This window comes from Pristiophorus japonicus, chromosome 18 (genome assembly GCF_044704955.1).
Source record: "Pristiophorus japonicus isolate sPriJap1 chromosome 18, sPriJap1.hap1, whole genome shotgun sequence".
In the NCBI taxonomy this organism is placed as follows: domain Eukaryota; kingdom Metazoa; phylum Chordata; class Chondrichthyes; family Pristiophoridae; genus Pristiophorus; species Pristiophorus japonicus.
Genome location: NC_091994.1, coordinates 32,800,278 through 32,826,190, shown reverse-complemented (window position 1 = coordinate 32,826,190; position 25,913 = coordinate 32,800,278). Strand labels below are relative to the sequence as shown.

At 48.8% G+C, this 25,913-nt stretch overlaps 1 protein-coding gene across 7 annotated transcripts in view; it reads right to left on the bottom strand.

Annotated features, from left to right (window-relative positions):
* ranbp3b (RAN binding protein 3b) overlaps positions 1 to 25,913 on the bottom strand; it is a 114,715-nt gene that overhangs the window by 77,183 nt on the left and 11,619 nt on the right. For 6 of the 7 annotated variants that reach the window (XM_070859841.1, XM_070859842.1, XM_070859848.1 and 3 more), the window contains one exon: positions 1,371 to 1,415. The exons of the other annotated variant lie outside the window; for it this stretch is intronic. In XM_070859841.1, the coding sequence (XP_070715942.1) occupies positions 1,371 to 1,415 (45 nt within the window). The remainder of the gene's footprint in view (positions 1 to 1,370; positions 1,416 to 25,913) is intronic. 7 annotated transcript variants of the gene reach the window in all.

The window sequence follows — 25,913 nt, the reverse complement described above, 5'->3', positions numbered from 1 at the left end:
AAAATCAGGCACGAATCATGTGGAAACTTGGGCCCATAGTTTTGTCTATAGATGGATCCAAGTAATATCGCATTATTTATATTTTTTTTAAAGTAAACTTCGTGTCTGATGGAAGAAATCTAGTTATTTATGAACATTGATGAAATTTTGAAAAAAACATTAAATTACATTGCCTATTACAAACTGATGGAAAAATAGGTGCCAACAACATTGATCTGAAATCATCATGCCATTTTGAGAAATGCAAATCTGACTAGATTGGTAATCGTGGGCCAGATTTTGCTGAAAAAGTAACAGCGTATGAATGACGCACGCCGTTATTAGTGTACAAATAGGCCAGCAACTTGTGATGAGGAAGAGATACCCCTTGAATTGCGAATCGCCACAAGTTGCTGGCCTATTGCCCAGCCATTAGCTTCGTGAAAACAGAATCTTGCCCTTAACCTCCATGATTTTCATGAAGTTGCTGCATTTGCGCATTAATTGCCCATTAAACACGCTACAGAACTTAAGTCTAGTAAGTAACAGAGCAAGTACCCTTTTAACACGTGACAATTGTTAATGACAGCCAATCAACCTTTCTGGCCCAGGTGAACAATTAAAAGTATGGAGTCTCATTCCTTTAAGTTATGAATTGTTGTAGAAGATTTTTTAAATGTTAAATTAAAATTTTTAATATTTTTCCTGTCTTTTTTCTTTCTCTCAATCTAATCTTTCTTTACATCTCTTTATTTCTCTTTCTGTACCGAATTTGACATTGAATTCACTCACTTTAATTCACCCTCCTTCCCATTCCTTCCTCTGTTTATTTGTCAATCCTTTAATCTTATTAGTTAAGGAGATAGACAGTTTGTCCCGAAGGTTCAAAGGGCCATATTGCCTACTCGTGCTTCTATTCATGTTCTTATTTCCCGTTGTTCATCAAGGTCCCAAATGCCCCGTTGCCCTCACAACGCCGTTATCAGCTCGCACTTGCAGCAACTTTGTGGGCAAAATTTTTTAAACCCTAAACGTGCACGAACAAATCTAACTAACAGGGTATGTCTCAAGATGTCTCGCTCCAGCAAAATCTGGGTCAATAATTTTTACTGCCTCAATTAACCTCAAGTTAGTCTGATTCACATTCCCAGTGCTTCCCCTAAGCCAGTTCTGTTTTCGGTCCAAGGTCCAAAATGCCACTAATATCAGTAAATTTCTAATTTGTTCCACTAGAGTGTGTTCTGTTTCATTTCCTGAAGAACCAATCCTGAGCTTCCCTCTATTGCACTGCGGTATTTTATGAATTCTTTCATATCTCTGAATTCAATTAACCCCATCCACCCTCATCACAATCTTGCTGTCTTGCAGAAGTTCCTGTTATTTATTGTTACCTTGTTTGATGGCGGTGTAGGTGAGGTCATTGGTTCAAGTTTTTCCTATAAACACAGTAGTTATGAAACAATTTTTAAAATTCTAAATATAAAAACTAAAAATCAACAAATATTACTTTGTAAATATAATGTACCTTAATACAGTACAATATAAAATTGAAGCATAAGTTAATATGTAGGACACTGGACAATATTTAAACACTTTTTCTCAACAACTTCTTTCTTTGCACTCTTCCTCGAGTGGGGCACATTGCACCTTTTGGTATTCGCAGCCGAATCGTCATTTGTAAATTCAACAGCAAGTGTTGGCAGACTATCCAACTACTTGTAGATGGGGAGAACATTACAGCTGAGCCTGGCCCAGTCTTCATCTGATATCCATGCAGGCATAGTCACTGGATAGCAATCAGGGGCCAGAACCATGGCCAATTCACGATTGCGGAGGCCAATTATAGTGCCCCGACCTCATCCTGAAGAGTAAGTGATTCTCTACTAAGCAGACTGGAGATCAAGCCTGGGATATTATTGGTCTGCATAGTTCATCTATTCACAAAGTAAACCTGATGAACCATTTGGGGGATTGCATTTCACCACTTAAAAAAAAAACACTAAACAGAGACATAAATAGCAGGTAGAGGAAATAACGGGAACAGAGAAACACAGGTTTATTTTCATTGTGAGCTCATGGTGGAGTGACAAGGCTCATACTGAAGGGCACCGAGGTAGAAGAGTAAATGACAACAAGCTAAATCATAAAGTATGTGACACTAAGCTTGTGCTTTAAAAGCTTGAAAATTGTAGGAAAGGAAAAAAAGACAGATTTTTATAGTAAGTTCTGCAAAATGTTCTCTTCCTGAATCATTCACACTTAGGGAATGGTCAATTCATTATATACCATCAGTGTTGAAAAGAATAGGAAAGATGACAAAATAGGTCCAGAAATAGCGGTTAGCTGATATCCAGCTTGGATGTTAAAGCTATTTGCAAAAAAGATATAAAAAACTGTGTCTTTGAAGAATTGATGAAAAGAGATTTCCACCATCCAAGTGAAGGGCAAGGAAAAGATCAAGGTATGTTCTGGTCAGATCTGGCGATGGATCGCTAAGCTAGTTATGCACCAGGGACGCTCAAATTTGAACCCCACAGAATTGAGGAAGCAAAGATGGGAACTGTACCGGGGGGGGGGGGGCTGGGTGGGGACGACAAAGATGAGAGACAATTATAGTTTTGCTGGGAACAAGAACATTGAAGAGAGGGGTGAGGGCACAGTTAAGCAAGGCAATGAGTAGAGTGTTAAAAGTGAGGGATCTGGGAATTCGACAGTGCAGTTGTAAGTGACTTGAGGAAGAGATTTTCCATAGGCGAAAGGTGATAGTACTGGGATTGAAGGAGTGTAGTAGGATTGGTAGTGAGGGAGATGAGGAAGTGGTCAGAGATGGCCCCTTCAGTGAATGAGACTGAAAGTGCAAAGGACACAAGGTTGTGGATATAGCCAAAGACATGGGTAGGAAAATTTAATGAAGGATGAGATTAAGAGATGGCACTAAATTTAGAGGAGAGGGACAAAAGGAGTTGAGACAGAGATTGAGGTCACCAAGGATGAAGTGTCGCTTGGTACGGAGGCTAAGGAAAGAGAGAAGGGAAAAGATCTGCGGGAGGAAGCCAATCTGGGACTTGGGGATGTCGTAGGTTATAATGATTTTAAATGAATAGTAAGAATGGAGGAGATGACATGTTCAAAGGGGCAGATACTGTACAAGGGGAAAGGCCTTGCTGTGACTTGGCGATAATGGTTATATCGCCATAATGGAAATTTGGATGGGGCAGGTGGTGGAAAATATAGCTGAGGTTAGACTTCTGGAATTTTTCCTTAAAAGATGCAATGGTCCGTTTCTCAAATACTCCCTGTGGCAAAGCATTCTATGCTCCAACAACCCCCGGTGTAAAAGAATTTCTCCTAACCCCTTTCCTCATTCTGTGATCATTTTAAATTGATGAGCTATTTTTACTGACACCCCAACAAGAGAAAATAGTCTTTCCCTATTCATTCTATCAAAACTCTTCATAAATTTAAATGTCTCTATTGAACCTCCTTTTGGCTTTCTCTGCTCCAGTGAAAATAGTCCCAGTATCACAGATCATGCCTAGTTTCTACTGCCTAGCAACATCCTGGTGAATCCAAACTGTAATTATTTGAAACATAGAAACATAGAAAATAGGTGCAGGAGTCGGCCATTCGTCCCTTCTAGCCTGCACCGCCATTCAATGAGTTCATGGCTGAACATTTAACTTCAGTACCCCATTCCTGCTTTCTCGCCATACCCCTTGATCCCCCTAGTAGTAAGGACCTCATCTAACTCCTTTTTGAATATATTTAGTGAATTGGCCTCAACAACTTTCTGTGGTAGAGAATTCCACAGGTTCACCACTCTCTGGGTGAAGAAGTTCCTCCGCATCTCGGTCCTAAATGGCTTACCCCTTATCCTTAGACTGTGACCTCTGGTTCTGGACTTCCCCAACATTGGGAACATTCTTCCTGCATCTAACCTGTCTAACCCCGTCAGAATTTTATATGTTTCTATGAGGTCCCCTCTCATTCTTCTGAACTCCAGTGAATACAAGCCCAGTTGATCCAGTCTTTCTTGATAGGTCAGTCCCGCCATCCCGGGAATCAGTCTGGTGAACCTTCGCTGCACTCCCTCAATAGCAAGAATGTCCTTCCTCAGGTTAGGAGACCAAAACTGTACACAATACTCCAGGTGTGGCCTCACCAATGCCCTGTACAACTGTAGCAACACCTCCCTGCCCCTGTACTCAAATCCCCTTGCTATGAAGGCCAACATGCCATTTGCTTTCTTAACCGCCTGCTGCACCTGCATGCCAACCTTCAATGACTGATGTACCATGACACCCAGGTCTCTTTGCACCTCCCCTTTTCCTAATCTGTCACCATTCAGATAATAGTCTGTCTCTCTGTTTTTACCACCAAAGTGGATAACCTCACATTTATCCACATTATACTTCATCTGCCATGCATTTGCCCACTCACCTAACCTATCCAAGTCGCTCTGCAGCCTCACAGCATCCTCCTCGCAGCTCACACTGCCACCCAACTTAGTGTCATCCGCAAATTTGGAGATACTACATTTAATCCCCTCATCTAAATCATTAATGTACAGTGTAAACAGCTGGGGCCCCAGCACAGAACCTTGCGGTACCCCACTAGTCACTGCCTGCCATTCTGAAAAGTACCCATTTACTCCTACTCTTTGCTTCCTGTCTGACAACCAGTTCTCAATCCACGTCAGCACACTACCCCCAATCCCATGTGCTTTAACTTTGCACATCAATCTCTTGTGTGGGACCTTGTCGAACGCCTTCTGAAAGTCCAAATATACCACATCAACTGGTTCTCCCTTATCCACTCTACTGGAAACATCCTCAAAAAATTCTAGAAGATTTGTCAAGCATGATTTCCCTTTCACAAATCCATGCTGACTTGGACCTATCATGTCACCTCTTTCCAAATGCACTGCTATGACATCCTTAATAATTGATTCCATCATTTTACCCACTACCGATGTCAGGCTGACCGGTCTATAATTCCCTGTTTTCTCTCTCCCTCCTTTTTTAAAAAGTGGGGTTACATTGGCTACCCTCCACTCCATAGGAACTGATCCAGAGTCAATGGAATGTTGGAAAATGACTGTCAACGCATCCACTATTTCCAAGGCCACCTCCTTAAGTACTCTGGGATGCAGTCCATCAGGTCCTGGCGATTTATCGGCCTTCAATCCCATCAATTTCCCCAACACAATTTCCCGGCTAATAAGGATTTCCCTCAGTTCCTCCTCCTTACTAGAGCCCCCGACTCCTTTTATAACCGGAAGGTTGTTCGTGTCCTCCTTCGTGAATACTGAACCAAAGTACTTGTTCAATTGGTCCGCCATTTCTTTGTTCCCCGTTATGACTTCCCCTGATTCTGACAACCCTAGTTGTCTCTGTTCATCCACACCATTCAGTGTCTTTCCAATAAATACTTATGTTCCTTGACTTGTCTCCCAAAATGTATTCTCTCACCCATATCCACATTTAATTGCATCTGCCAACTACCTGTCCATTTCCACTAACCTATGTCTTCCTGAAATCTTTCTGCCTCACTGTTTGCTAAACTGTCTACTTTTGTGTCATCAGCAAATTTTAATTACGTTCGCTATATCCAAAATATATATATTAAATACACACAGAGAAAACAAAATTGGACCTAGCGGATTCCAGAGGGAAACCATTTCCAACCCTTCTCCAATCTGAGCAGCATCCATTTACTCTGTTTCCTGACCAACTTTCTATCCATGCTGCTACATTTCCTTATACCATACACCTGATGTCACAAAGCACTTCAAACAAAGTAATTAACTGGTTGTGAAGTGTAGTCACTTTTGTTTCGTAAGCAAATTGGTAGCAGTTACAGAGAATGGGATGGATTTTGCTGTTAAAAATAATGGTAAGGCTAACAGCACTCACCGTTATTTATTCATAAATCAGACAGCAACTTCTGATGAGCCCACACGTGCAGTGAAAATCTGGAAGTTGTTGTCCAAGATGCGATGTCCATCCGTAAGCTACGCAAAAACTGCTCGTCACCATCTGGATCCCCATTCAAATGTATTAAATGGCGTGAAGTTCCTGTCATCATAGGCAGTCCCTCGGAATCGAGGAAGACTTGCTTCCACTCCTAAAGTGAGTTCTTTGGTGGCTGAACAGTCCAACAGGAGAGCCACAGACCCTGTCACAGGTGGGACAGATATTCGTCGGGGGAAGGGTGGGATCGATTTGACACACGCTCCTTCCACTGCCTGCGCCTGACCTCTTCACACTGGCAATGTTGAGATTCGAAGAGCTCAACGCCCTCCCGGATGCATTTTCTCTTCGGCGAGGGTCTCCCAGGTGTCAGTGGTGATGTCGTATTTCACCAGGGAGGCTTTAAGGGTGTCCTTGTAACGTTTCCGCTGTCCACCTTTGGCTCGTTTGCCATGAAGGAGCTCTGCGTAGAACAATTACTTAGGGAGTCTCGCATCTGGCATGTGGACTAAGTGGCCTGCCCAGCGAAGCTGATCGAGTGTGATTAGTGGACATCACAGATACAGACTAAACTCGGCACAAGTTGGGGCTTGTCCATTCCAATGCAAGTACCCTTTTCATGGTGTAGTAAGTCTTAATTACTGCCAAACAATCTCTCTGACACTGAACATTAACATTTACAAGTGTGGAGTCTCATTCTTAGTTGGAGATTTTTTTTAAATTAAATAAAAATGTTTTTATTTTCTCTTTCTGTCTCTTTTGTATCTCTCTCTTAATCCAATCTTTCTTTCCTTCTCTTTATTTTGCTTTCTGTACCCGATTTGACATTCAATTAAATATTCTAACATCTGCTTCCTGGTTCAGGATCTGCGCTGCTCATCAATAAATCTTCAATCTATGGTTTAGCAGATGCACAGTTGCTTGCCCAGTTCACACAGGTCCCAGATCCCCTGTAGAGGGCACTAAATTGTTTGGCTGACAGAAACTTGCCTCGCAAAAGCCCATAGAAAATGGCACATCCCTTTATTCCACTATTTATTAACCCAGACCACAAAAGCAGCAGACCTTCATGAGCAGATACAAACAGAACATTTATTGCTAGAAGTTTCTCAGTTCACATAACTACACGCGCACTGTTTTGGAGTAATGTCATGTTAAGACTAGCCAAGTTTGGAGAGCAGGAAGGGACATTTTCATTCAGATAGATATAAAAAGCTCCTGGAATGAACTGGCCACCAGGTGTCAATGTGTGGATGAATTCATCTATTAGTTTTTCTACATATATATTTATAGACTGGAGCACAAAATTCCAGCTGACCCTTCAGTACAGTAAAGTGCTGCACCATTGGAGGAGCCATCTTTCAGACCGAGGTCCAACGTTACCCACAATTCCTTTTTGAATGCGCGGAGTCTTCAACGGGCTGCGCAGCCCTTTCAAAGTTTCACGCATGCACAACATTTCACATCTGAAAGGCCGGTCCCAAGCAGTGTGGACCAGCATACAGTGGCGCGGCCATGCAGCTTAGAGGGAACATTGCAGAGGCCCCATCTGCCCTCTCAGGTGGACATAAAAGTTATGTTTCGAAGAACTTTTCAAAGACGAGCAGGGTAGTTTTCCCCGGTGTCCTGGTCAATATTTACCCTCAACCAACATCACTAAAACAGATTATCTGGTCCTTATCACATTGCTGTTTGCAGGACCTTGCTGTGTGCAAATTGTAAATACATATATATGTATATATGGGTACGGTAGCATAGTGGTTATGTTACTGGACTAGTAATCCAGAGGTCTGCAACAATGATGCAGAGGCACAAGTTCAAATATGACAGCTGGGGAATTTAAATTCAGTTAATTAAATAAATCTGGAATAAAAAGCTAATGTCAGTAATGGTGACCATTATGTCCTGGCAGGACAGACCCACCAGAGGTGGTGGCAGTGCTATACGGGAAGAAGTGGCCCTGGGAGTCCTCAACATTTGACTCCAGACCCCATGAAGTTTCATGGCATCAGGTCAAACATAGGCAAGGAAATTTCCTGCTGATTACCACCTACTGCCCTCTCTCAGCTGATGAATCAGTGCTCCTCCATGTTGAATACCACACAAACACAGAATGTACTCTGGGTGGGGGACTTCAATATACATCTCCAAGAGTGACTCAGTTGCACCACTACTGCCCAAGCTGGCCGAGTCCTAAAGGACATAGCTGTCAGACCGGGCCTGCAGCAGGTGGCGAGAGAAACAAGGAAAAACCTACTTGACCTCGTCCTCATCAATCTACCTGTCACAGATACATCTGTTCATGACAGTATTGGTAGTAGTAACCACTGCACAGTCCATGTGGAGACGAAGTTTCATAAGAACATAAGAAATAGGAGGAGTAGGCCATATGGCCCCTCAAGCCTGCTCCGCCATTTAATACAATCATCGCTAATCCAATCTTGCCCACTCCCCATAACCCCTTATCAGTGAAGAAACGGTCTATCTCCGTCTTAAATTTATTCAATGACCCAGCTTCCACAGCTCTCGGAGGCAGCGAATTCCACAGATTTACAACTTCACACTTAGGACAACCTCCATGGTGTTGTGTGGCACGACCACCATGCTCAATAACATAGATACAGAACAGATCTAGCAGCTCAAAACTGGGCATCCCTGAGGCACTGTGGGCCATCAGCAGCAGCAGAATTGTAAGCCACCACAATCTGTAACCTCATGGCCCTGCACTTACCTCACTCTACCATTACCATCAAGCCAAGGGACCAACCCTGGTTTAATGAGAAGTGTAGAAGAGCATGCCAGGCACACTTAAAAATGAGGTGTCAACCTGGTAAAGCTGCAACACAGGACTGCATGCACGCTAAACAGCATAAAGCAGCATGCTGTAGAGTGCAATGCGATTGCACAACCAACGGATCAGATCAAAGCTCTGCAGCCCTGCCACATCCAGTCGTGAATGGTGGTGGATAATTAAACTAATCATCATCATCATCATAGGCAGTCCCTCGAAATCGAGGAAGACTTGCTTCCACTCTAAAAGTGAGTTCTTAGGTGACTGTACAGTCCAATGTGGGAATTAGTCTCTGTAACAGGTGGGGCAGACAGTGGTTGAAGGAAAGGGTGGGTGGGGAGCCTGGTTTACCACATGCTCCTTCTGCTGTCTGCGCTTCTTTTCTGCATGCTCTTGGCGACGAGACTTGAGGTGCTCAGCACCCTCTAGGATGCTCTTCCTCCACTTTGGGCAGTCTTGGGCCAGAGATTCCCAGGTGTCGGTGGGGATGTTACACTTTATCAAGGAGGCTTTGAGGGTGTCCTTGAAGCATTTCCTCTACCCACCTGGGGCTCGCTTGCCTTGTAGGAGTTCCGAGGAAACAACTAAAGGGAGGAGGAGGCTCCAGAAATATACCCATCCTCAACGATGACAGAGACCTACATGCGAGTGCGAAAGACAAGGCTGAAGCTTTTGCAACCACCTTCAACCAGAAGTGCTGAGTAGATGATCTATCTCATTGTCATCCTGTGGTCCCCACCATCACAGAAGCCAGTCTTCAGCCACTTCAATTCACTCCATATGATATCAAGAAAAGGCAGAGCACACTGGATACAGCAAAGGCTATGGGCCCCAACAACATCCCGGCTGTTGTGCTGAATTCTTGTGCTCCAGAACTAGCCGCGCCTCTAGCCAAGCTGTTCCAGTACAGCTACAACACTGGCATCTACCAAGCAATGTGGAAAATTGCCCAGGTATGTCCTGTCCATAAACAGCAGGACAAATCCAATCCTGCCAATTACTGCCCCATCAATCTACTCTCAAACATCAGCAAAGTGATGGAAGGTGCCCTCAACAGTGTTATCAAACAGCACTTCGTCACCAATTATCTGCTCATTGAATTCCGCCAGGACCACCTGGATCCAGACCACATTACAGTCTTGATCTTAACTTGGACAAGAGATGAATTCCAGAGGCGAGGTGAGAGTGACCACCGTTGACATCAAGGCAGTATTTGACCGAGTGTGGTATCAAGGAGTCCTAGTAAAATTGAAGTCAATGGGAATCAAGAGATAACTCTCCATTGGCTGGAGTCATATCTAGCACAAAGGAAGATGCTTGCGGTTGTTGGAGGCCAATCATCTCAGGCCCAGAACAACGCTGCAGGAGTTCTTCAGGGCAGTGTTCTTGACCCAACCATCTTCAGCTGCTTCATCGATGACCTTCCCTCCATCATAAGGTCAGACATGGGGATGTTTGCTGATGATTGCACAGTGTTCTGTTCTATTCACAAGTCCTCAGAAAATGATGCAGTCCATGTCCACATGCACCAAGACTTGGACGACATTCAGGCTTGGGCTGATAAGTGGCAAGTAACATTTGCACCACAAATGACCACCTCCAACAAGTGAGAGTCTAACCTCCTCCTCTTGATATTCAACAGCATTACCATCGCCGAATCCCCCACCATCAACATCCTGGGGGTCACCATTGGCCAGAAATTTACTGGACTAGCCATAAATATTGTGGCTGCAAGGTCAGAGGCTCGGTATTCTGTGGTGAGTGACTCACCTCCTGACTCCCCAAAGCCTTTCCACCATCTACAGGGCACTCGTCAAGAGCATGAGGGAATACTCTCCATTTGCCTGGATGAGCGCAGCTCCAACAACACTCAAGAAACTCAACATCATCCAGGACAAAGCAGCCCACTTGATTGGTACCCCATTCATCACCCGAAACATTCACTCCCTCCATCACTAGCGTACCGTGGCTCCAGATGCACTGCGGCAACAGTACCTCCCAAACCCGAGACCTCCACCACCTAGAAGGACAAGGCACATGGGAACACCACCACCTGCAAGTTCCCTTCCAAGTCACGATCCTGGGTTAGAAACATATCTCCATTCCTTCATCATCACAGGGTCAAAATCTTGGAATCCCTTACCGAACAGCACTGTGAAGGAGTACCTTCACCACATGGACTGCAGTGGTTCAAGGCGGCGGATCACCACCGTCTTCTCAAGGGCAACCAGCGATGCCCATATCCCATGAATTAAATAAAAAAATAAGACGACTGTATTTCTATCTAGCATTATGCAACATGTTTTAAATGGAATTGCCCACGTGCAGCACTATTTACAGATGTAACGTACACAGCCTGATATAGGAGTTTTCAATGACTTTTGAGACGGGGCGCTGCAATCCACTTAGCATTTTAATATGTAATAGATTATTAAATGTCTCGTGGCAGTGCTTACAGTGAGTCAGAGTATAAATTGTTTTAGAACAGTTGGGCTGTTCAGGGAACTTCAAGGCCATTAATTTACAACGATGGAGTAAGTAAAATTTGATTTTTGTTCATGAGTATTATGTAAATTTTACTTATGTGTTGGGGCATTGAATTTCACAACTGTGCCCATTATTTTCTGAAAGCTGTAAATGAATGGTCTTTATGTAATGTACCAACTGGGAACTAATGAAGAAGTGGGTTTGGGGTTCAAAGGAGCAGGCAGCAGGCGAGACGGGAATTTTAAAATGAATGAATAGCTAGAGCAATCATGGCAGAAATGGGTAGGGAAGGTAATTTTTTAGTTGGAGAAGGCCTGGAGAAAGTGGACACAGGGAAGAACTGGAACAGGGCTGCTGAAAGAGATAAATTTTCAAAGGAGGACTTGAGAAACGGTTGGACTGCATCTAAGCTGAAGATACCAGGCCTCCAGCTGGCCGTCGACGTTGCTATTGAGAAACAGGAGGCAGCAGTGCTAGAAAACCTTGCACAATGGGGCAGCAGAAATGTTTCTTCACAGAGCTGGAAGGGGGCTGGATTTACTGTGGCTAAATGGGGAAGCAGGTGTAATGGAGATGGAGTTAGAAGGCCAAATGGGGAGAACTAATGAACTTACACTGCAGCTACCGAGGCCAATTGCATAGCAGGACATGTCCATTAAGCACCAATGACTGGGTTGCCGACGCACCATGAAGAAAGCAACACAAAGCCAGTGGAGTGCAAAAGCCAGCCCCAAGCAGGATTTTTTTCCTCTTGTTCTAACAGAGAGGACGAGATCTCCTTTCTCCTCTGTTGTTCCCAGCTTAATGTGGAGCTGGACACGCTGCACGGATGGTGCCCTTCCAGGGTGGGCAGGGGCCCAAGAGGTGGAGAAGATCAGACTAATGGTGAGGGAAGAAGCAGATCAACCTCACACAGAGTTTGACAAGAGGGAGAGATGCCAAGGCACAGCCTGAGTAGATGGAGACGGCCTCAAGGACACAAATCTCGGAAAACAAATCTTAAATTAAAAATAAGTGACCAGGAAAATAAATGTGAAAACACGAAGACAGTATAACATAGTAAAAATGGGAAAATGGCTCTTGAACCTTCCTCTCTGGACATGGAGACTGCAATTCTGGCTGTGCTTTAAAGCTCCATTTGCTGCGTGACAGGAATTGTTATAGACAATTGCTCAATTTATGTGGGCATTGCTGGCAAGGCCGACATTTATTGTCCATTCCTGGTTGCCCTTGAGGTGGTGGTGGTGGGCCTTCTTTTTGAACAGCTGCACTCCTTGTAGTGAAAGTGCTCTCTGACTGCTGTTAGGATGGGAGTGGCAGGATTTTGACCCAGCAACAACGAGCAGTAATATATGTCAGGATGGTATGTGATTTGAAGGGGAACTTGAAGGTGGTGGTGTTCCCATGCCTTGGCTGCCCTTGTCCTTCTAGGTGGTGGAAGTCACTGGTTTGGGAGGCTGCCAAAGAAGCCTTGACGAGTTGTTGCAGTGCATCCCGTAGATAATATACATTGCTGCCACAGTATACCTGTGGTAGATGTTTAGGCTAATGGACGTAGTGGTGATCAAGCAGACTGCTTTGTCCTGGATGGTATTGAGCTTCTATAGTGCAGTTACATTCAAGGCAAGTGGAGAGTATTCCATCATATTTCTGACTTGTGTCTTGTAGGTGGTGCAAATACTTTGGGGAAGTCAGGAAGTGAAGCACTTGCCACAGAATATTCAGCCTCTGGCCTGTTCAAGTAGCCATGGCATTTATGTGGTTGGTCCAGTTGAGTTTCTTAATGTCGATGGTGGGGGACTCTGCAATGGTAATGCCTTTGAATGCAATGGGGAGGTAGTTAGGCTCCTTCGTGTTGGAGACGTTCATTACGTGGCACTTTTTGGTGCAAATGTTACTTGCCACTTATCAGCCCAAGCCTGGATGTTGTCCAGGTCTTGCTACATGCAGGCGTGGATTGCTTCATTATCTGAAAAATTCCGAATGGAGCTGAACACTGTGCAATCAGCGAACATCCCCACTTCAGACCTTGTGATGGAGGGAAGGTCATTGAAGATAATTGGGCTTCAGACGCTGCCTTGAGGAACTCCTGGGGCTGAGTTCATTGGCCTCCAACAACCACAACCATCTTTCTTTGTCCCAGTTATGACTCCAGACACTGGAGAGCTCATCCCCAATCCCTGTTGACTTCTGTTTTACTAGGGCTCCTTGGTGCCACACTCGGTTAAATGCAGCCTTGATGTCAAGGGCTGTCACTCTTACCTCACCTCTGGAATTCAGCTAGTGTTCATGTTTGGACCAAGAATGTAAAGAGATCTGGATCCGAGTGGTCCTGGTGGAACCCAAACTGAGCATCGGTGAGGAGATTGTTGGTGAGTAGGTGCTGCTTGGTCTCCTTTCATCACTTTGCTGATGATTGGGAGTATACGGATAGGGCAGTAATTGGCCAGTAGGATTTGTCCTGCATTTTATGGACAGTGCACACCTTTCAATTTTCCATATAGTTTGGTAGATGCCAGTGTTGTAGCTGCACTTGGCAAGCAGCAGAGCTATTTCTGGAGCACGGGTCTTCAGTACTACAGCCGGGGCCCATAGACTTTGCTGTGTCCAGTGTACTCAGCCTTTTTTTGATGTCACATGGAGTGAAGCGAATGGGCGGAGGAATGGCATCTGTGATGGTGGGGACTTCTTAAGGAGGCCACGAAGGATCATCCAATCGACATTTCTGACTGAAGATGGCTGTAAATGCTTCAGCCTTGTCTTTTGCACTCATGTCCTGGACGCCACCATCGTTGAGGATGGGAATATTGATGGAGACTCCTTCTCCTCGCATTAGTTGCTTAATTATCCATGTAGTGGGTTTCTTCACAATTAAATAAAATACACTAGTGGAATTAACAAATAAAATACACTTAGAAAACAAATGCCAATTAATTCAAATAGCCTTTTCAGCAAATTAATTGAATAAAATGGCATATATCTCCAAATGAAATGGACTGGTCAAATGAACTAAGATAAAGAGGAATCCACTAAAAGTTTATGTACTAAAGAACTAAAAATGTATGTACTGCAAGGAGACAATTATTAAAACCGGTCAGAACTAAGCACTCTAAGTAATCAGATTTATTTCATTTCATTATAGTAACGGTTATAGTAACATATTGCATAGAATGTATGGCACAGAAACAGGCCACTCAGCAGGCCGAGGATAGGGGAAGTGATCCAGACCACAGGAGGCCATTTCCAATGGCATATATGAGGTGGTCAGGAAGGGATCTGGCTAGGGGAGGGAAGTAGCAGCAGGGAGAGGGTGCAATGGATAGGAAGAAATGGGCAAAGTGGGAGGTGGTAGAGAGGAGAGGGAAAGGGCGAGAGACAGAAAGCAATGGGTGCTGGGACAGGAGTTGGGAATGGGAGCATTCAATTCCACTCTCAGCATCAGATTGGGGAAAGCCTTGCTATTAACAGGTTTGGACGTATAAAAAACTTCCTTAAAGTTGTATGGAAACCTTTAAGGGAATCCCACCCTGCAGTCTAAAATCCCCTTTCAGACTCTTTTTTAAAAAAAACTACAAATTTATCCAACATCCTGAGGGAGGAGGAAAGGGGAAGTGATGGTAAATATAGATACAATCCTATAGTTTAAACAATTCTAGGCATTATACTCAAGTTTGACAAAATCGTGACTCAGAAAGTAATAAGTATGACAAACAATGAATGCCACAAAGTTGTTAAACTATATATTATTAAAATTGGTCCATCTGTCATATTTTCCCCTTTGTAAACAGTTCCAGTGGGGATCTGTGTGCATACTAGGTCCGTGCAGCAGAGCTTGGTCTCCAGTTGTCTTGGTTAACCCTTACCACTGGACCAAGACCTTACTCTGTCAAGCCCATGTGATGGCTGGTGTGCAATGGCCACTCCACAGTAAAAGAATTCACGCACAGGCATCTTCCACCCTTCAGGATGTAGTTCAGGACTTGGAATGATAGGTCCATCGTTAAAATCCTTGTGAACTCATCCCTTTTTGGTGTGGAAGCGGGTCATCCTAGACACGAGGGACTGCCTAATACTACTATACTATTTCCATCTGTTACATTGGTGTTTGCCAACGATGCTTATAGGTGGCAATGTAATGGGACATTCCGAGCATAATGGTTTTTTGGCACGTGGCTGTCACAAAAGCCTGTGATACGGCTTGAAACTGCAAGTAGTTGCAGGCTCTGGACACTGGGTGATGCTGCAAAGCAGCTTTTCATCTTCTCAGCTAGACTTGCTGTGTCATCTTTGTTTTCTACTATGCAAGGCAACTGTGCAAGGTAAAGGGTCTAGTTTGTATCTCGTCACTTTATTATTTTTTTAAATTACAGATTGGCTCTGCTTCACCACACCACGAGAGATCGGAGAAATTTTTTTTTTTTTTTTTAAAGTCTGTCCCGGTCCTTTTCCATTTGCATATGTGAAGCAGGGTTGTGGTGCCGTTGCTGATCCCCTATCTTGCTCATCTTTCTGCAGGACTATGTGGTGGCCATGGTATTGAGAGGGGTTGGGTCATGCTGGACATCCACATCAGATGGGAGCTCTACACCAGCAGCTAACAATCCATGTCACGATGCAAGAGATGGATAGTTTGCACAGCCTCAACGTGCTCAGCTACAGAGTAATTGGCAACACGGTGATACTCTATCAAAATGATAACCTCTTAAAAGGAAACATTTAATGAGTTGCCTTAAATAGGCACCACTTAAATTAAAGCACAACAGTTGAATATGTTTGAAGCTTTACTACCAAAGTAAAATAAGCCCGATAACAAGTGCATCATAACAGCACAGTATGTTGATGTTGTGGTGCAGTGCCACACAATGATGAGATGTGATTCCAACTGTGATTTTCCTTGTAATGATTTCCCAATTTCTTAGGAAGGAAGGAAATGAGACTGGCAATCAGTGCCACTTGCATACATTGCACAGATTTACAACATTTCTCTGCCCTTCCCCCATGCTCTCCCTTGTCCTCTCCACATCCCGCCCACCATACACATATTTTATCAACCTAAAAGACTTCCCCTTATGCACCCTCTCTTCAAAATTAATTCTGCTCCTCCTTCACAATGTACACCAACATCCCCCTCATCCGTCCCACTCCCAACACTCTCTCTTTCACCCTCCATCTTTAGACTATTCTCCCCCTGGGCTTATTCGCTCTTGTCCTGGCGCAAATTCTCTCTCCTGTTGTGCACACGCACTCACCTGAAGCATTCTATTTACCCTTCCTCTATCTGCCCTCTCAGGCACTCTCTCTGCCCCCTCTCCTTCTTGCCCCACCCACTTCATTCCCATCACACGCTCTCATTCTCTGACTCTCGTTCCCTTATTTTACTTTCTCACCCCTCCCTCTCACACACTCGTTAACTCTCCTTTCTTTCCTAATGTAGCTTCTCCCCAACAACTTGCATTTATATAGCACTTGAATGTAAAAATGTGCCACAGTGCTTCAGATAGGTACCAAGAAATTTAACACCATACCAGGAAAGGGGAAGGTCAGAAGGTTGACTGAAAGTTGGGGGGGAAAGAGAGAGAGGGTGGGGAATGAGAGAGAGAGGCTGGGAAGAGAGGACGGGGGGGGGGCGAAGAGAGGACGGCGGGGGGGGGGCGAAGAGAGGACGGGGGGGGCGAAGAGAGGACGGGGGGGGGCGAAGAGAGGACGGGGGGGGGCGAAGAGAGGACGGGGGGGGGCGAAGAGAGGACGGGGGGGGGCGAAGAGAGGACGGGGGGGGGCGAAGAGAGGACGGGGGGGGGCGAAGAGAGGACGGGGGGGGGCGAAGAGAGGACGGGGGGGGGCGAAGAGAGGACGGGGGGGGGCGAAGAGAGGACGGGGGGGGGCGAAGAGAGGACGGGGGGGGGCGAAGAGAGGACGGGGGGGGGCGAAGAGAGGACGGGGGGGGGCGAAGAGAGGACGGGGGGGGGCGAAGAGAGGACGGGGGGGGGGGCGAAGAGAGGACGGGGGGGGGCGAAGAGAGGACGGGGGGGGGGCGAAGAGAGGACGGGGGGGGGGCGAAGAGAGGACGGGGGGGGGGCGAAGAGAGAACGGGGGGGGGGGCGAAGAGAGGACGGGGGGGGGGCGAAGAGAGGACGGGGGGGGGGGCGAAGAGAGGACGGGGGGGGGCGAAGAGAGGACGGGGGGGGGGGCGAAGAGAGGACGGGGGGGGGAGCGAAGAGAGGACGGGGGGGGGGCGAAGAGAGGACGGGGGGGGGGCGAAGAGAGGACGGGGGGGGGGCGAAGAGAGGACGGGGGGGGGGCGAAGAGAGGACGGGGGGGGGCGAAGAGAGGACGGGGGGGGCGAAGAGAGGACGGGGGGGGGCGAAGAGAGGACGGGGGGGGGCGAAGAGAGGACGGGGGGGGGCGAAGAGAGGACGGGGGGGGGGCGAAGAGAGGACGGGGGGGGGGGGCGAAGAGAGGACGGGGGGGGGGGCGAAGAGAGGACGGGGGGGGCGAAGAGAGGACGGGGGGGGGCGAAGAGAGGACGGGGGGGGGCGAAGAGAGGACGGGGGGGGGGCGAAGAGAGTAAGAGAGAAATTAATGGGATTGAAGGCCGATAAATCCCCAGGGCCTGATGGACTGCATCCCAGAGTACTTAAGGAGATGGCCTTGGAAATAGCGGATGCATTGACAGTCATTTTCCAACATTCCATTGACTCTGGATCAGTTCCTAAGGAGTGGAGGGTAGCCAATGTAACCCCTCTTTTTAAAAAAGGAGGGAGAGAAAACAGGAAATTATAGACCGGTCAGCCTGACATCGGTAGTGGGTAAGATGATGGAATCAATCATTAAGGATGTCATAGCAGCGCATTTGGAAAGAGGTGACATGATAGGTCCAAGTCAGCATGGATTTGTGAAAGGGAAATCATGCTTGACAAATCTTCTAGAATTTTTTGAGGGTGTTTCCAGTAGAGTGGACAAGGGAGAACCAGTTTGTCATGTATTCAACCAGCATTGTAACCCATGTATAATCTGACCTAAGTTGTACACCGTGAGAACACTGACCACTCGGTGGGAGACACTCCTAACCTGGACCTTCAGCTATAAAAGGAGAAGCTCCACCCACCTTCATCACTTGAGTGCTCAGGAATAAAGGACAGGTCACAGACTGACCTTCTCTCAAGCATGGGCCTCGTGTGCATTTATACTGTGTAGTAAGGACGTATCAATGGCGACAAGAAAATGGGATTTAAACCACGCGAGCATGGCCACTAGCAGAACAGACGAGAGGTACTGTGTTAAGGAATGGTTGGGACAGAGATTCAACATTGTTAAAGCAGCACACAGTTCTCCAGGCAGACAAGGGCAGTCAGGCATGCCCCAACATGTAGTCGAACCCAGAGGGGCAGTTCGACAGAGACAATGGCAAGCTGAACAGCGATTCACGCCATTGCAAGTGACAATGCGGCCAGTAATGGGGCCATCAACACCTGTTAATGGTGCACTCAAGGACAATAACAGGGGCAGTCAGGGACGATCGACTGGCAAGGGACCTTTTGTTTCAAACCGCAACTCATGCTGGAGGCGTGGAGGCATACATTCAGCCGGAGTTTGCAGAGTTGAGCAAAATACCTGCAGAAATTGCAGAAATGGACACTGGGGGAAATCGCTGGAAGCTGAAGTTCAGCGAGTTCATGTGGAGCACGTATACAGTTCATACACCAGGACGCCACCGATAATGATGAAAGTGCTCCTCAATGGCATCCCAGTATCAATGGAGTTGGACACGGGTGCCAGCCAGTCCCTGATGGGTATCAAACAGTTCGAAAAGTTGTGGGCATCCAAGGCCAGGAGGCCAAAATTATCGCCGATTGACGCACAGCTACGGACGTACACAAAGCAGATCATTCCGGTGTTAGGCAGCGCCACGGTAGTCGTGACCCACAAAGATTCGGAGAACAGGTTGCCACTCTGGATTGTCCCAGAGGACGGTCCCGCACTACTGGGGAGGAGTTGGCTTGCTGTCATGAACTGGAAATGGGGCGATGTCAATGCAATTTCCTCTGTGGAGCGAGTATCATGCTCACAGATCCTGGACAAATGTAACTCATTATTTCAACCCGGCATTGGCACTTTCATGGGGGCCAAGGTAGTGATTCACATAAACCCGGACGCCAGACCAGTACACCACAAGGCCAGAGCGGTGCTGTACTTGACGCGGGAAAAGATAGAAGGCGAAATGGACCGCCTTTTGAGGGAAGGCATCATCTCGCCAGTCGAATTCAGTGACTGGGCGAGCCCGATTGTGCCGGTGCTCAAGGCAGATGGGTCGGTCAGGATATGTGGCGATTACAAGGCCACCATCAATCGGGTGTCCAAGACCAGTACCCGCTACCGAGAGCGGAGGACCTCTTTGCAACACTATCCGGTGGCAAACTTTTTTCAAAATTGGACCTGCCCTCAGCTTACATGACCCAGGGGCTGGCGAGTGAGTCGAAGAAGCTGACGACCATCACGACACACAAGGAGTTGTTTGAGTACAACAGATGTCCGTTCGGGATTCGCTCGGCCGCCGCGATCTTCCAACGAAATATGGAAAGCCTCCTCAAGTCGATTCCAGGGACGGTGGTTTTTCAGGACGACATCCTCATTACAGGTTACGATACTGAAGAACACCTCCACAACCTGGAGGTGGTGCTGCGCAGACTGGACCGGGTAGGGCTGCGACTGAAAAAGGCGAAGTGCGTCTTCCTAACTCCAGAGGTAGAATTCCTGGGGATGAAGGTAGCAGCAGACGGGATCAGCCCTACTGCATCCAAGACGGAAGCGATCCAGAGAGCACCCAGACCCCATAACACGACGGAGCTGCGTTTGTTCCTGGGGCTCCTGAACTATTTTGGTAACTTTCTTCCCAAATTGAGCACGCTGCTAGAGCTGCTACACGTGCTCCTACGCAAAGGTCGCGAATGGGTCTGGGGGGACAGCCAGGAAAGGGCTTTTAATAGAGCACGCAATTTGTTATGTTCCAACAATCTGTTAACGCTATATGACCCATGTAAGAAACTTGTGTTAACGTGCTATGCGTCGTCCTATGGTGTCGGGTGTGTGTTGCAGCATGTCAATGCCAAGGGTCAGTTACAGCCGGTAGCTTATGCCTCCAGGAGTCTGTCCCAGGCAGAAAGGGGTTATGGGATGGTAGAAAAGGAGGCGCTCGCATGTGTATATGCGGTAAAGAAAATGCACCAGTACCTGTTTGGCAGGAAATTTGAACTGGAGACAGATCACAAACCCCTAACGTCCCTTTTGGCCGACAACAAGGCCATAAATGCAAACGCATCGGCCCGCATAGAGGTGGGCACTCACGTTAGCTGCCGATGACTACACAATTCGGCACAGACCGGGCACCGAAAACTGCGCCGATGCACTCAGCAGGCTCCCACTAGCCACCACTGAGGGGGCTACCGAGCATGGTGCTGAGATGGTCATGGCTGTTGAAGCTTTCAGAAGCGAAGGCTCACCCGTGACAGCCCGTCAGATTAAAGTCTGGACAAATAGAGATCCGCTATTGTCACTAGTCAAGAAATGTGTCCTGAATGGGGACTGGGCAGCCACGTACAGGGCATGCCCTGAGAAATTTAAACCATTTCACAGGCGCAAGGATGAACTCTCGATTCAGGCCGATTGCCTACTGTGGGGAAACCGCGTGGTCATGCCCCAGATGGGCAGAGAGGTGTTCATCAGAGAACTCCACAATGGGCACCCGGGCATTGTCATGATGAAGGCAATTGCCAGGTCACACGTTTGGTGGCCAGGGATAGACGCAGATCTGGAACTTTGTGTTCGCAGGTGCAACACGTGTGCCCAGGGAAGCCCCCTTAGCCCCTGGTCCTGGCCCGCCAAGCCTTGGTCACGCATCCATGTGGACTACGCAGGTCCTTTCATGGGGAAAATGTTTTTGATTGTAGTAGACGCCTACTCCAAATGGATCGAGTGTGACATTTTAAATTCAAGCACATCCTCTGCCAAGGTAGAAAGTCTACGGGCAATGTTCGCCGCCCATGGTCTACCGGACATCTTGGTCAGCGACAATGCCCCGTGCTTCACAAGCACTGAATTCCAGGACTTCATGGCAGGCAATGGAATTAACCATGTTAGAACTGTTCAAGCCGGCCTCAAACGGCCAGGCAGAACGAGCAGTGCAGATAATCAAACAGGGGATGCTCAGATTCCAAGGGGGTTCCCTACAAACCCGCTTATCACGCCTCCTATTGGCCTATAGATCCCGACCACACTCGCTCACAGGGGTTCCACCCGCAGAGCTACTAATGAAAAGGACGCTCAAAACCCGATTATCCCTTATACACCCCACCATGAAAGAAATTGTCGAGAGCAGCCGCCAGTCACAATATCACTACCATGACAGGAATGCGAGGGCGCGAAGTATTGATGTAAATGCTCCTGTTTTTGTCCACAACTACGCTGCAGGGCCCAAATGGCTCGCAGGCACTGTGGTTGCCAAAGAGGGAAATAGGATTCTGGTAGTTAAACTTACCAATGGACAAATCTGCCGCAAACATGTGGATCAAACAAAAAGGAGGTTCAGCAACCCCATAGAAGAAGCAGAGGAAGAACACGATATAGAGTTCACTCCACCACAGGTGACCGAACACCGGAACCAAAGGGAGGAGAGCCCAGTCACTGTGGACAGTCCGGACAGGCCTGAGGCACCGCAAACAGCAGACACTCAGGCCAGCGCCCAACAACCGGAGCCCCAACTCAGGCGCTCTACAAGGGAGTGTAAACCACCAGAGAGACTCAACCTGTGATCCCAATAAGACTTTGGGGGGGGAGGTGATGTCATGTATTCAACCAGCATTGTAACCCATGTATAAACTGACCTAAGTTGTACACCGTGAGAACACTGACCACTAGGTGGGAGACACTCCTAACCTGGACCTTCAGGAATAAAAGGGGAAGCTCCACCCACCTTCATCACTTGAGTGCTAAGGAATAAAGGACAGGTCACAGACTGACCTTCTGTCAAGCATGGGCCTCATGTGCATTTATACTGTGTAGTAAGGACGTATCACAGTTGATGTGGTATATTTGGACTTTCAGAAGGCTTTCGACAAGGTCCCACACAAGAGATTAATGTGCAAAGTTAAAGCACATGGGATTGGGGGTAGTGTGCTGACATGGATTGAGAACTGGTTGTCAGACAGGAAGCAAAGAGTTGGAGTAAATGGGTACTTTTCAGAATGGCAGGCGGTGACTAGTGGGGTACCGCAAGGTTCTGTGCTGGGGCCTGTTTACACTGTACATTAATGATTTAGACGAGGGGATTAAATGTAGTATCTCCAAATTTGCAGATGACACTAAGTTGGGTGGCAGTGTGAGCTGCGAGGAGGATGCTATGAGGCTGCAGAGCGACTTGGATAGGTTAGGTGAGTGGGCAAATGCATGGCAGATAAAGTATAATGTGGATAAATGTGAGGTTATCCACTTTGGTGGTAAAAACAGAGAGACAGACTATTATCTGAATGGTGACAGATTAGGAAAAGGGGAGGTGCAACGAGACCTGGGTGTCATGGTACATCAGTCATTGAAGGTTGGCATGCAGGTACAGCAGGCGGTTAAGAAAGCAAATGGCATGTTGGCCTTCAAAGCGAGGGGATTTGAGTACAGGGGCAGGGAGGTGTTGCTACAGTTGTACAGGGCATTGGTGAGGCCACACCTGGAGTATTGTGTACAGTTTTGGTCTCCGAACCTGAGGAAGGACATTCTTGCTATTGAGGGGGTGCAGCGAAGGTTCACCAGACTGATTCCTGGGATGGCGGGACTGACCTATCAAGAAAGACTGGATCAACTGGGCTTGTATTCACTGGAGTTCAGAAGAATGAGAGGGGACCTCATAGAAATGTTTAAAATTCTGATAGGTTTAGAGAGGTTAGATGCAGGAAGAATGTTCCCAATGTTGAGGAAGTCCAGAACCAGGGGTCACAGTCTAAGGATAAGGGGTAAGCCATTTAGGACCAAGATGAGGAGGAACTTCTTCACCCAGAGAGTGGTGAACATGTGGAATTCTCTACCACAGAAAGTTGTTGAGGCCAATTCACTAAATATATTCAAAAAGGAGTTAGATGTAGTCCTTACTACTAAGGGGATCAAGGGGTATGGTGAGAAAGCAGGAATGGGGTACTGAATTTGCATGTTCAGCCATGAACTCATTGAATGGCGGTGCAGGCTAGAGGGGCCGAATGGCCTGCTCCTGCACCTATTTTCTATGTTTCTAGGACGGGGGGGGGGGAGGGTGGAGAGTGGACAGGGGGGGGGAGGAGGAGAAGAGAGGACAGGGGGGGGGAGGAGAAGAGGGGACAGGGGGGGGAGGAGAAGAGGGGACAGGGGGGAGGAGAAGAGAGGACAGGGGGGGAGGAGCAGAGGGGACAGGGGGGGAGGAGAAGAGGGGACAGGGGGGGAGGAGAAGAGGGGACAGGGGGGGAGGAGAAGAGGGGACAGGGGGGGAGGAGAAGAGAGGACAGGGGGGGAGGAGAAGAGAGGACAGGGGGGGAGGAGAAGAGAGGACAGGGGGGGAGAGGAAGAGAGAGACAGGGGGGGAGGGAGAAGGAGAGGACAGGGGGGAGGAGAAGAGAGGACAGGGGGGGAGGAGAAGAGAGGACAGGGGGGGAGGAGAAGAGAGGACAGGGGGGGAGGAGAAGAGAGGACAGGGGGGGAGGAGAAGAGAGGACAGGGGGGGAGGAGAAGAGAGGACAGGGGGGGAGGAGAAGAGAGGACAGGGGGGGAGGAGAAGGAGAGGACAGGGGGGGAGGAGAAGAGAGGACAGGGGGGGAGGAGAAGAGAGGACAGGGGGGGAGGAGAAGAGAGGACAGGGGGGGAGGAGAAGAGAGGACAGGGGGGGAGGAGAAGAGAGGACAGGGGGGGAGGAGAAGAGAGGACAGGGGGGGAGGAGAAGAGAGGACAGGGGGGGAGGAGAAGAGAGGACAGGGGGGGAGGAGAAGAGAGGGACAGGGGGGAGGAGAAGAGAGGACAGGGGGGAGGAGAAGAGAGGACAGGGGGGGAGGAGAAGAGAGGACAGGGGGGAGGAGAAGAGAGGACAGGGGGGGAGGAGAAGAGAGGACAGGGGGGGAGGAGAAGAGAGGACAGGGGGGGAGGAGAAGAGAGGACAGGGGGGAGGAGAAGAGAGGACAGGGGGGAGGAGAAGAGAGGACAGGGGGGGAGGAGAAGAGAGGACAGGGGGGGAGGAGAAGAGAGGACAGGGGGGGAGGAGAAGAGAGGACAGGGGGGGAGGAGAAGAGAGGACAGGGGGGGAGGAGAAGAGAGGACAGGGGGGGAGGAGAAGAGAGGACAGGGGGGAGGAGAAGAGAGGACAGGGGGGGAGGAAGAAGAGAGGACAGGGGGGGAGGAGAAGAGAGGACAGGGGGGAGGAGAAGAGAGGACAGGGGGGGAGGAGAAGAGAGGACAGGGGGGGAGGAGAAGAGAGGACAGGGGGGGAGGAGAAGAGAGGACAGGGGGGGAGGAGAAGAGAGGACAGGGGGGGGAGGAAGAGAGGACAGGGGGGGAGGAGAAGAGAGGACAGGGGGGGAGGAGAAGAGAGGACAGGGGGGGAGGAGAAGAGAGGACAGGGGGGAGGAGAAGAGAGGACAGGGGGGGAGGAGGAAGAGAGGACAGGGGGGAGGAGAAGAGAGGACAGGGGGGGAGGAGAAGAGAGGACAGGGGGGAGGAGAAGAGAGGACAGGGGGGGAGGAGAAGAGAGGACAGGGGGGGAGGAGAAGAGAGGACAGGGGGGAGGAGAAGAGAGGACAGGGGGGGAGGAGAAGAGAGGACAGGGGGGGAGGAGAAGAGAGGGACAGGGGGGGAGGAGAAGAGAGGACAGGGGGGGAGGAGAAGAGAGGACAGGGGGGGAGGAGAAGAGAGGACAGGGGGGGAGGAGAAGAGAGGACAGGGGGGGGAGGAGAAGAGAGGACAGGGGGGGAGGAGAAGAGAGGACAGGGGGGGAGGAGAAGAGAGGACAGGGGGGAGGAGAAGAGAGGACAGGGGGGGAGGAGAAGAGAGGACAGGGGGGGAGGAGAAGAGAGGACAGGGGGGGAGGAGAAGAGAGGACAGGGGGGGAGGAGAAGAGAGGACAGGGGGGGAGGAGAAGAGAGGACAGGGGGGGAGGAGAAGAGAGGACAGGGGGGGAGGAGAAGAGAGGACAGGGGGGGAGGAGAAGAGAGGACAGGGGGGGAGGAGAAGGGGGACAGGGGGGAGGAGAAGAGGGGACAGGGGGGGAGGAGAAGAGGGGACAGGGGGGGAGGAGAAGAGGGGACAGGGGGGGAGGAGAAGAGAGGACAGGGGGGGGGGAGAAGAGAGGACAGGGGGGGGGAGAAGAGAGGACAGGGGGAGAAGAGAGGACGGGGGGGGGGGAGAGAAGAGAGGACGGGGGGGGGAAGAGGACGCGGCGGGGGGGAGAAGAGAGGACAGGGGGGGGAGAGAGAGGACGGGGGGGGAGAAGAGAGGACGGGGGGGGGAGAAGAGAGGACGGGGGGGGGAGGGACGGGGGGGGGGAGAAGAGAGGAGGACGGGGGGGGGGAGAAGAGAGGACTGGGGGGGGGAGAGAAGAGAGGACGGGGGGGGGGGGGGAAGAGAAAGAGAGGACGGGGGGGGGGGAAGAGAGGACGGGGGAGGGGGGGGGGGGAGAAGAGGAGAAG